Below are 12,526 nucleotides of genomic sequence, written 5' to 3'. Positions count from 1 at the left end.
GGTGACATTGACAGATGTGACATCAAATGTGGCATTCAGCAAATTAACCACTGAAAGAAGGATGGTGCTGTGATCGAAGCTGTATCATAAATTTTATAATAACAGAGAAAGAATGTAGAGCAGTAGTCCAAAGGACTATAAAAACATTCCTTTTAAGAGAAAGCCCCTACTACAGTATAACACACCCTTGGTTGAGATATTCTAGACTCTAAGTGTTTCATACTGCAAAGTGCAGCGTCTTCATCAGATCCATCAAAGCAATCCTTGTGGCCATCACATAGGAAAAATGGGTTAGTGCAGTTCCCATCCTGGCACTGAAACTGCCCAGTTTTGCAGTAATGTGGAGGACACGTCTGAGGCTCATCAGAGCCATCACCACAATCTGACTGGCCATCACACTTCCACCATATAGGAATGCACCTGGAGACAAAAGGCAGAGACATCTTAAAATATCATCTTGTGTGCCAAAATATTCACATTAAAGCAAAACTAATTGAAATACATTTTCTCATAATACAGTTAAGCCCATAAATATTTTTGGCTCTATACACCAACACAATGGATTTGAAATAAAAAACAAACAAGATGTATTTTAACTGCAGACTGTCAGCTTTAATTTAAGGGTATTTATGGCATACCTAAATCAGGTAAACCCTGTAGGAATTACAGTAGTTTGCATATGTGCCTCCCACTTGTTAAGAGTCTAAAAGTTATTGGACAAAATAATCAAAATAAATCAAACTTGGTTACAAATCCTTTGCAGTCAATTACAGCCTGAAGTCTGGAACACACAACATCACCAGACACTGGGTTTCATTCCTGGTGGTGCTCTGCCAGGCCTCTACAGCAACTGCCTTCAGTTCCTGCTCTTGGGGCATTTTCCTTTCAGTTTTGTCTTCAAAGGGTGAAATGTAAGCTCAATCGGATTCAGGTCATGTGATTGACTTGGCCATTGCATGACATTCCACTTTTTCCCTTCAAAAACTCTTTGGTTGTTTTTGTAGTTAAGTATGGGTCATTGTTCATCTGCACTGTGAAGCACTGTCCAATAAGTTCTGTAGTATGTGTTAATATGAGCAGAAAATAACACTTTGGAATTCCCTTCTGCTGCTTTTGTCAGCAGTCGCAGCATCAATAAATATAAGAGAACAAGTTCCATTGACAGCCATACATGCCCACGCCATGTCATTTGGTGTAGCTAAGCTCACTGGTCTGTTTTTCCTTTTTAACAATGTTCCAAACATTTGTTTTTACCATGCCTAATGTTTTTGCCATCTTTCTTATAGGTTTTTATTTATTATTTATTATTTTTTTTTGCCTAATGATGGCTTGCTTGACTGATGGTGACAGCTCTTTGGATCTCATCTTGAGAGTTAACAGTAAAAGATTTCAATTGCAGACAGCACTCTGATCTTTTATCTGCTCATTGTAAATGGGATAATGAGGAAATGACATACACCTGGTCATGGAACAGCTTGAAAGTCAATCGTCCAATTACTTTTGGACCCTTAAAGCTATGGTGACATTAGAGCTTGAGCATGCGATATTCTGTCGTGCGGCTCTGCGAAAAGGGGCAGGATTAAACAAGCTTAATAGACATTTAAAAAAGCGAGCGATTGCTCCATGTTTTAAATTTCTGTCCAGAGAGGTCGTGTTTTGATCCTCAATTGGTCTCATGCAGTCAAGTGATGCGATTTTGCAGGTCAGAGTTCACCAAGCTTGAACTTTGCACTGCAGCAACCTTCGAAACTTGATGCTGTGTTTCCGGGCTGACGCATTTGCGTGCATATGAATGGAAGTCTATGGGAGAAAAAGCCCAGTGTGACCGCAGCTAAACAAGTGGGATGCACCAATGTAAACTGTTGTAATTCCTACAGCGTTCACCTGAATTAGATGTAAATGCTCTCAAATCAAAGCTTGTTTGTTTAACTTCAAATCCATTGGGTTAGTGTATAGAGCCAAAAATTTTGGATTTGCATCGATGTCCAAATATCTATGGACCTACCTGTATATATTGTAGTATAGGCTCTGTTTAAAGAGTTTTAAAAATTTCCGCCATTACAATATCTGAATCATAGCTCCAGGTAACTTATATTGGAAATGACTCCATTACAAGTAACAAGTCACCAATTCCAGTTCCACTTGAGTAAAAGTAGTGTATACAGAAGTCCTAAATAAAGACTCACCAATACACTAATCCACAACACTCAAGTGACATGTCAGTGAAACAACAATTACATTGCAGTCAACATAAAATGCTCTCACTACTCTGGCTTATTCCCTTGTCAAGGGGAATCTAAAGACACTCAAAAATCAAGGAAGTTCAAGTGCCCAAAACGTGTATACTGTAATAAGTACAAAGTGACAAAATCGTTACTTAAAGTGATAGTTCACACATAAATAAAAACTAAAAAGGCTCTAAAAAGTTATGAAACCATCACTGAAGTAATACATGTGACTTCAGTGTTTGAGCCTAAATTTTAAGAGGGTTTTTTGTACACAAAGTATTTACAATATTGATTTGATCGATTAATTGTGCTCAAAGTATTTCTGTAGCTTAATAACATTGAATAACAACCACCAAAGTCGATTAATCTTTTAATTAATTATAGGTTTTAAGCACTTTTTTCACTTTCACTTCAAACTATTGTTTATTGCGCATTAAAAAAGCATGTAACATATGGACCGCAGCTTAAGAACGGGATTGTCCTTAAATATCATATTTCTTACTGGTAATGATCTGCTAGTGATCATAAGTGCCAGAACGACAAAGATCATTCCTTTGACACCTTGGGCCCTATCGTACACCCGTTGCAATGTGGCGCAAAGCAATAGTTGTTTGCTACTTTCAGCTTGGCGCAAGAGTCGTTTTGCCTTTTTGCGCCACGCTGTTTAAATAGCAAATGCATTTGCGCTCATATGTACGCCCATAGGCATTCTAATCTAAAAAAAGCAGGCGTGTTTTGGCTGCTGGCACATTGCTATTTTGAAAAACTATAATAGTCTGTTCTTTAGACCAGAACAAAGCCGGTCTAAAGTCCAGCGCAGAGAGAGTTTGTTGTGCGCCTCACTTACATACTGCTTAATACACACAAGATGTACAGCAATACGCAAATATCTTTACATATGAAAAATAATTAAAATATTAAGGATATATATATAGGATATAATAGGGATATATATAGGATATAAATATAAAGGATTAAAAAATTATAAAACATAATATTTTCTAGACGTACTGTACAAGACAGACCCACTAAATTCAGGTATTTAGTCATGTATAATGCTGTGCCCCTTTGTCAAAAAGGCGTTTTTATAGTCTTGGTGGTTCTTAATAGTTGCGTGCAACTGAGTTAGTTTTGCTATTCCTTTATCTAAATTCTTTTATCTCCTCGCTTTCTTTTCGGATTTTGTAGTCATGTTTTGTATGTTTGTGGTTGTTATATGCTAGACTAGTCAATAAATCACGCTATATAACAATGTTGGATTGTCATTGTTTCACCTCACAGAAAAGGTCATTTTAACAGTAAAGACCCTTGATACAAGCTTATTAAGTTTACTAAAACTTCTAAACTATTCATCTACTTCACAAGAAGTAGCTATAATTCCCTTCCTAAATAAGTAAATAATTACAGAATCTGCTCAGATGGGCAGGCAAAAATTTATTGTTATATTTATTTTGTTAAATTAACTATAAGTTATTTCTGAATATTCACAATTAATAATAATAAATATGACCCCAACTAAACTAAAACAAGTTTGTAACAAATTAATGACATGGCACTTTTCAAAATAAAATCATTTATCAAAATTTTCGTCATTCATAATATTCACAAAAAGTATTATCTGGACATCCATTGGGAAGGCAATCTAAAGACTAGTGTAAGAATAAAAAATTATCACATGCATTTGTTTATATGGCAAAACATTTTTTTTTTCACCAAGAAGGTCCATACTGATTCTAATGGCAGATACAGGTGAGATTAGGGTTTGCCTAATATGTGCTTTGTGCTCTGTGCTTTTCCTGCTCTGTGCTTTTCCAGTTCTGCACCACTCCAGATCTTATCTGGCTGTACTACTATCAGGCTTAGACTCTTCTTCCCTCTCTGGTAACTTTATTTTACATTCAAGCCGAGTACAATTATTATTGCATGTTTTTATCACTTCATATTTAATTATTTTATACTGTTATTTTGTAATTAATTCAGTTGTAACCATAGATAATTATTGTCATCAAACCATTTCATTTTCAAGTATTTGTGAATGACTTTTGATTTAACATCAACACTTAATTGCTCCATATTCCAATACAAAACAATCACTTAATAGCAACACTCTCCCACATTTTAAGCTATTAATTCCAGAAGCATGGTTTGACTAGAAATGTACAGTTTTTCACCATCATACTGATTACTTTTTAGTCATTCGGAAGAATTACAGTTGGAACCGCAGTAGTTAAAACACCATTCTTACACTAGCATTTTTATAAGATTAATTAAATACCCTGGGAAATCATGAGATAATTAATTCACATACTTCTCATTGTCTCCACAGCGGAACTGAGTGCTGGAGCAGTCGGCCACACACTGAATCTTAAATCCGATAGCCAGACCAATGAAGTGGTCCGGACATTCACATCTGGCCTCCGTCCCACCCGGACCAATCAGACACAGGTGACTACAGGTCAGGTAATGGTCATTGCATGGATTTTCACCTAAGAATATATTAATTAATTATCCAAACAGCTATCAAACAATTGAAGTTAATGGTGAACTAAATAATATGCTGTCTTACTGTGTGGCTGTCTGTAAGGGTGATAGATATGAATGTCATTAGGGCGATGTGTGTTGTTGCCCATTACAACACGGTTAGCGCCTGTGTACTTGTGAGCTCGCTCTATGGTGTGGGTATTCCAGTCAGTCCAGTACACCAAATCCTCAAACAGAGTCAGAGCGTAAGCATGGGGCAAGGAGCCTGTTATAGCTCTGTGTCTGTTTTGACCATCCATATCAGCATAACTGTAGCAAAACAAATATTAGAAGAACAGCTTTTAAGAATACACAACACATAACATATTAAGGTTAAACAAGGCTACAATTGCACTGTCTCTGGACAGCTATTAACAGCATACAAGACCAATTTGAATGAGGGAAAAGTAAAATCGCTAAATAAATAAATAAATAAATAAATAAATAAATAAATAAATAAATAAATAAATAAATAAATAAATAAATCAGAAATTTTCTGATGAACATAATAATTGACATTAACTGCCTAATAAATGCTATTTCTTATGCTTAAATTACATAAAAAGTGTTTTGGGTCAGTCAATGTGAAAGTGTCAAGTCTACATGGGAACCAGAGCTTCTAAGGGCAGCTGAATTGACTCAAAGATTTTTCCAAATTATGACAGAATTTATTTATTTGGAAAGCAGACATTATTCTACCATAGCAACACTGGTTTTATTTAAAATTAATTAGTTTAAAAAGTTTTTTTGGTATGAAAAAAATGTTCCTAATAACAAATGGTGAATCTCAAAATCAATGTCCATATTTAAAAATTATAATGTTTGGATTAAAAAAAAAAGTATTTAAAATGTTTTTATTATTTGCTTTATTCATTTAATTGAAGTACAATTTTTTTCTGGGCCTATATTGGATAATTATAGATGAATTGCTGGTTTGTAAACATTCAAGATGCATGCACAGTGAGTTGGCAGAAAAAAAATGGGAGCGCTAGAATTTACAGCGAGGGAATGACATCTGATGCGGTACAGAGTTTGTTGTTGTTTTAGAGATAAGTTATATTGATTACATATCTATGTGTGTGTGTATATATATATATATATATATATATATATATATATATATATATATATATATATATATATAAATAATAGCGTATTAAAACAGCTTGTCATCCAGTGATAAGCACAGTGATTCAGGCAAAACTAACGTTAAAGTAAGCAGCGTTCGTCTGTCAGGTACATTTGCGATAGCACCCCTCCTAATAAATATTAGATAAGACGAAACGGCCATTTAACTATATTTAACTGTTTTTTTTTTTCATTGCTGCAATAAAAAACGAGTAATGTGTATGATTCAGCATAGCGTGAACTTATCTGATATAAAATGAGAACTGCAGAGTTGAGCATTTTTTATTAGGTGCTCACTCCATTCAGGTCTCCTGATGTCTGTTAGCCAAAGACGTCTGTGGTTGGCATTAAAAGCAGTGTGGTAGAATTTACAGTAAAAGTTAAGTTTTCTATTTTTTAACTTCTATTTTTCTTGAATTTGGCATCCTACCGCACAACACGACATGTTTGCTATTGCAACCTTTCTTTTTTTTGCCGTTGAACCCATGTGACATCATGTGTGACGTACTGTAGGTTGGTAATTCCCCTTATGGTTCAGCTGTAATTATCAATTTAACTTGTGAGTTTTTAAAGGGATATTTCACCCAAAAATGTCATTATTTACTCACCCTTGACTTGTTCCAAACCATTTTTACACAAAAGAACATATATTGAAGAAATTTGGAAACTTTTGACAAATTCACTTTGACGTATATACTAGGAAAAACAAATGCTATGAAAGACAATGGTTATAGGTAGGGCCAGACAGAATCTGCAGACTTTTTTTTTTTTGCTATTTCTGTGCAGAATTTGTAAAAATTGTGATTATTTTGAATAATTTAAATGATTTTGGTAGCATCATAATTAAAAACTTATCATATAAAATAAAAAGATCCACTTATTTGATAAACAAAGCAATTCTCTCATATAATAGATCTACTAAAAGACAGAAAATTACTTCACAAACTGTATTGTCAATAAAACAAATTATTTTTTTTTTGGTCAATAAACTTACTGTTATTAATTGAAAAAACTGAATAAATATAAATGTACACTCATCTACACAAAGAAAATAATAAGTAAACTAATAGGCTAAAAAACTGCGTGAATTTGCGGATTTCTGTATGCGCATATTCGTGTGGGCCTAGTTATAGGTTTTCAACTTGCTTCAATCGTATTTCATCATATTTTGTTTTAAACAGTACGAAAAAAAAAAACTTTTTGGTTTGGTACAAGTGGAGGTCGGTGTTTCTCTAATGCTTTTGTTATTGCATTTATTGTAAAAAATAAAATAATATACCTACTCTTGTAATTGGATCTAGATTTCACAACTTACTCAAGGAAATTAAGGTGAGCATCAGCAAAAAATATTTTGTTGTTGGTATAATCGATGGTCAGGGCATGCGGCCACACTAGCTTTGTGGTGATGAGAGCTGATGCTTGGGTTCCATCCATGCCAGCTCTGCCAATGAAAGCCTTCCTCCCCCAATCTGTCCAATATAGCCATCTGAGCAGGAACAGGGAAGGGAAAGTTTAGACAGCTGTTCAATATTTTCAAGTTCAAGTATTCACTTAATTTTAGCTCACCCATATTTAGGGTTAACAGCAACCGCCTGAGGACTGGCAAAGCAGTATGTGGAGTTGGTATCAACACAGTCTTTTAGGAGTTTTTTCCGGTAACGTCCATCAAGTTCAGAGACATGAATGGCTTTCATAGTCGCATCTGCCCAATACAGCTTTCTGCAAGGAAACATCCACTCTTAAATTAACCTTGCCCAGTTGTTTTAAAGGTGTGGTATAATGCTATTTCATGCATTTAATGTTATTTACATTGTTAAAGAAATGGACTGTCATGCTCAAACATGGGTCAAGTTTAATAAATATATATATATATATATATATATGATTTTTGATATATTTCCATAGCGACATCTGTTTTATGACATGACATGCCACAGCCTCACACACTGCAGAGGAGATTAGAGCTGATAGATTTACAACATGTTAATTAGTCAACTTCTTCTAAACTACTATACATGAGAAGAGTAAACATTCTAGTTGACTACACAATTGTATCGGTTTTGAATAACAAACACTGTAATAGTATGTGTAAATGATCATACAGACATTAATGCCACTGAGATTAGCGTACCTTTTAGAAAACCCAACCTAATGAGCCTAACCTCATCTCAGATAAGCTCTGTGCTCAACTTTCTATGCCCCTACACCAGCAATTGCAGGTAGGCAGATTTGATTTTAGCAGCTGATTGATGATGTGCTGAATATTCTAATAGCACCGGAGTGATACTGTACCAGCAAAGACTGATCATAGTGTACTGTATCATATTGTGATTGTATGCTTCAAGGGGCTTTGTTAGCAAAGATGGTTCTTGTTTTCCTTCAGTTGCTAAACAGAAATTGACACGCTTTTGAACAGTTGACTCAGTAGATTTCTGTGTTTTCAGGGGAGAATTGCAAATCTTTGACTTAAAGAGCCTCTATTATGATTTTTTTTTAAATGACCTTCCATGCAGTGTAACAGAGCTCTAAGTGAAGTAAAATATCCAGCTGATGTTTAAATCTGAAATTGCGCTGTGTTTAAAACTAATGATTCATCTATAAAAGAGTCGACTGAGAGGGGTTTAAATAAATCTTGTCTCTTTAAAATTTCGTGTCAGCGTGACGTTAATATGGAACTCAAACCAGCCCATTTGTTAAGCGTGCAAACCCTTACCCACAAACATTTTAGCAAAAAATGAAGTACATGACAAACACTGTTGCAGATCCTGGTACAATTATGAAGCGAAGGCACTGTGCTTTGAAGTGTGAGGGAACGTTATTGTTACTGTTATTTTTCCTACCCAAGGAGGAGGCTGTTAAGAGTCAGTGATTGAAGTTTATTTTGGGAAAATAACTCAGGGTTATTGCCCAGCCTTGAGCTTTGTTTCTGTCATATTTCTGATGAGTTCTATAGCAATATACGCGCTTACAACGGGGGATTCATCAGTCGTTTGTTAAAGGAAAAATCAAGAACGACTATTTATGTACGGGACTTTGTCAGAGCTTGTAAGGAACTTTACAGTACACAGTTAATGGATCAGTTTCTTCTTCCATTTCACAAGTATAAGTAACTTATGTGTGATTAAAATAGTTGCCTACTTGTTTTCTCTAGCTTACAAAATGTGTTTAACTGTGTTTTGTTACTTGTAACCACTCCACACAGCTTGTAGTGTATCTGGTTAACTCTTTATATTCACATATCGTGTCTAAAACAGATTTATTAATCATTCTTACTGAGTAATGAACGCAAACTGTCGTAGATTATTAAAAACGCAAACCCCTTACTGAATGACACCTGCACCTTCAGCAAACCTCCAAATTTCTGCATCACGAGGACTTTATGATTGTTTATGAGCATCAAAAGTGGCTGATCTGTTAAGCAAAACATTTGACTGTGTGTCACTGCATATCAAACAACATAACTGAAGAAATCTCCACAGTGCTGAGCGAGAGAGTTTACTGAACAGCGCATTATCGATGACATAAGCGTGCCCAGGCCCGAATGTAATGTGAGTGCGGGCCATCGGGAGAGACGAGAGGGGGAACAAGCATGCTGTGGCCCAGTGCAAGGCAACTGTACATAGTGTGAGTATGCCCTTAATGCACTCCTGCATTGGGCTCACACATATACTTCATGCCTACTTCAAAATGTTGATAAGCCATGGTGGGCGATTCTCTCCGTTCGCGCTGACTGCAGTCAACCAATCGTAACAAACTGAGTCATTGGACGTATCAGCACATATTAGCGCTAAGGAGGGGTTTGGGAACAAATGAATCACAAAAAGAATCATATGAGAGTGGCTGGGATAATTAGGTAAAAATAAATGCAAATTATAAGACAATGAAAGTGTTTTTTGACCTTGCATGCATATCAGTCTGTTGTTGGAGACCCCAAAATCAAAATATGACCGTTTTAAATGCTTAATAGGGGCTATTTAAAGTATTTAAAAAAAAAAACTAAAGTATTTTAGGGGGAAATGGATGCAGTAATAATCTATAAGTATTCAAGATTAATATGAGACTGGGCAAAGTGAGCATCAATCTCGTTTAACAAGAAGAAGCTCCTCATTAACTTACCGTCCCACCCAGTCCACTGCCAGGCCTTCTGCTCCACCCAGGTCATTTTGCATTATGACCTCCCTTCCTGTGCCATCTAAATTAATTCTCTCAATACGGAGTGTGCCAACATCCACCCAGTATAAACGCTTCTCAGTTGTGTCAAAATCCAGTGCAACAACATTTGTCAGGCCTTGCAGCACCACTGACATTGATGATCCAACAGCAGTCAGATTGCGGATATAGTAACGGTTGCTGTAGAGAAGGTAAGGGGCGATCCCACTGTTTTGTCGGCAAGTACGTCCATCTGGCTCCCGCAGGTATCCCGGAGCACACTTGCAGTAGAAGGAGCCCACAGCATTTTCACACACTTGACTGCACACTCCCGGTACCTCCTTGCACTCGTCTATATCCTCACAGGCTTTGCCGTCTGGCATTAGTCTGTAGCCTTCTCTGCAGGAGCAGTAGTAACCAGTCTGAGTGTCTATGCAGTTATGTGCACACTGGTGAATGGCTGGGTTAGTGCACTCATTTATACCTGTGGAGGGGACAGAATTGCCATTCATTATTCCCAGCGGTGCAAGATCTCTATTGGGAATTCTTTAATTCCTTTTTCACAAAATGTATTTGCTATTTTGGGTACATAAACACTTACCACAACCTTTCTCATCACTATTGTCAGAACAGTCTCTTTGCTGGTTGCAAACCTTGTGGATGTCAATGCACTCCCCAGAATTGCACATGAAATCTCCAGGTGCACAGGTGGGTTCAGGAGTCCTGCACAAGCCCTCTAGTTCGTCAGAGCCATCTTGACAGTCTATATAACCATCACATACATACGTTGATGGGATACAAACTCCATTCTGGCAGGTGAATTCCCGACTGGAACAGGTGTTGTAAATACAGTTGGTCTCATCACTGCCATCCCCACAGTCATTCACACGGTCACAGCTGAGGAGCAGTATTTCATGAAGGTTATAGATTTTATACAGATTTTGTGAAGAAATTGATTTAGTCTCATTGGAAATACATGACTTCCCTCATACAGCATATCTAAGAATACATTTCACTGCACTTATCAGGTGAAATAAACACACAAGGCTCAAAAACACTAACAGCCAATGATCACAGGGCCCGATTTTCGATAAATAAAGGCTGTTTGCCCTCAAAAAAACTTTTACCATTGTGCATATATTGTAAACAAATACAGTCTTATGCAAAAATTCAGACACCCCTCTGAAATTGCATAATAATGTGCTCTTTCTTTATAAGAGAAAATCACAGTGAAATGCCATTTGGTTTTTAGTGAAAGCTAGATAATGTCTTTTTTTTCAGACAGAAATACGTAGTGTAGCAGTATTGAGATGTGTGAAATTAAATTGAATCTATGCAAAAAAATGGCTATGCAAAAATTTGGACAGCTTCTCTTTTGTGTGGATTTCAAAACTTGTAGTCACTTAATGCTGATTAATTACTGCACACAATTGATTTGAGTGACTCAGTGAACCTTAACAATCCCAACAAAGGTGCAACCAATCATGATAAAGGATATTTAAGATAGCTGATTGCTAGTTGTGCTTCTCCTTATTGTGAACCAGAAAGTAGCAACATGGGAACATCATAGAACTTCCCTATGACCTAAAAACTAGGATAATTCACCAACATGAATTAGTAGAAGGATGCAAAAAGCTATCACAAAGGTTTAATCTCTCTATGTCCACAGTCAGAAATATAGTAAGAAAATGGAAGGCCACAGGAACAGATCTTGTAAAGGAAAGATGTGCAAGACCAAGAAAAATATCTGAAAGGCAAAGGAGAGAGAATGGTTTGAATGGTCACAGACAAACCACAGACCACCTCCAAAGAGCTCCAGGAACATCTTGCTGCTAATAGTGTCATTGTAGATCGTTCCACAGTCCAGCGTGTTCTTTACAAATACCGGACAATGAAAGAAGATGCATAAGAAGCCTTTTTTGAGTTGTTTGATATATGCAAAGGCTCATCTAGACAAGCCTAAATTACTTTGGAAAAATATACTGTGGACAGATGCCACAACCATAGGTGCTTTGCATGACGGAAAAAGAACACAGCATTCCAGGAGAAGAACCTGCTCCTTACTGTAAAATATGTTGGGGGCTCCATCATTCTGTGGGGATGTGTGGTAAACACAGTAACTAGAAACCTTATCAGAGTTAAAGGTTGCATGGATTCCACCCAGATGTACCGAGAAATTCATGCTCAGACATGATACAATATTCTAGGATGGCCATCCAAGTCCCCAGACTTGAACATTATCGAAAATCTATGGATCGTTTTGAAAAGGGCCGTTCATGCTTGGCACCCATCAAACCTGACCGAACTGGAAAAATTGTGCAAGAAGGAATGGTCCAAAGTGCCTTCAACAAGAATTCAGGGACTTATCCCTGACAGTAAGAAGCGTCTACAGGCTGTTGTTTCAGTAAAAGGTGGCTGTACAATAGATTGATGTCATTTTTCTGTTGGGGTGCCCACATTTATGCACCTGTCTGTTTTGGTTAAGACGTGAATTGCACTGC

General features: G+C 36.6%; 1 protein-coding gene across 1 annotated transcript in view; it reads right to left on the bottom strand.

The window, feature by feature from the left end:
* The window catches only part of lrp2b (low density lipoprotein receptor-related protein 2b), a 96,876-nt gene that overhangs the window by 39,487 nt on the left and 44,863 nt on the right, over positions 1–12,526 (bottom strand). The window contains exons 49-55 of the mRNA XM_021480278.3: positions 10,627–10,922; positions 9,993–10,509; positions 7,443–7,595; positions 7,192–7,362; positions 4,795–5,018; positions 4,537–4,714; positions 224–420 (exon numbers count right to left, since the gene is read on the bottom strand). Of these exons, the coding sequence (XP_021335953.2) occupies positions 224–420; positions 4,537–4,714; positions 4,795–5,018; positions 7,192–7,362; positions 7,443–7,595; positions 9,993–10,509; positions 10,627–10,922 (1,736 nt within the window). The remainder of the gene's footprint in view (positions 1–223; positions 421–4,536; positions 4,715–4,794; positions 5,019–7,191; positions 7,363–7,442; positions 7,596–9,992; positions 10,510–10,626; positions 10,923–12,526) is intronic.

This window comes from Danio rerio, chromosome 12, assembly GCF_049306965.1.
Source record: "Danio rerio strain Tuebingen ecotype United States chromosome 12, GRCz12tu, whole genome shotgun sequence".
NCBI classification, from domain to species: domain Eukaryota; kingdom Metazoa; phylum Chordata; class Actinopteri; order Cypriniformes; family Danionidae; genus Danio; species Danio rerio.
Note: the sequence above shows the minus strand (reverse complement) of the source record. Positions and strands in the feature narration are given on the sequence as shown.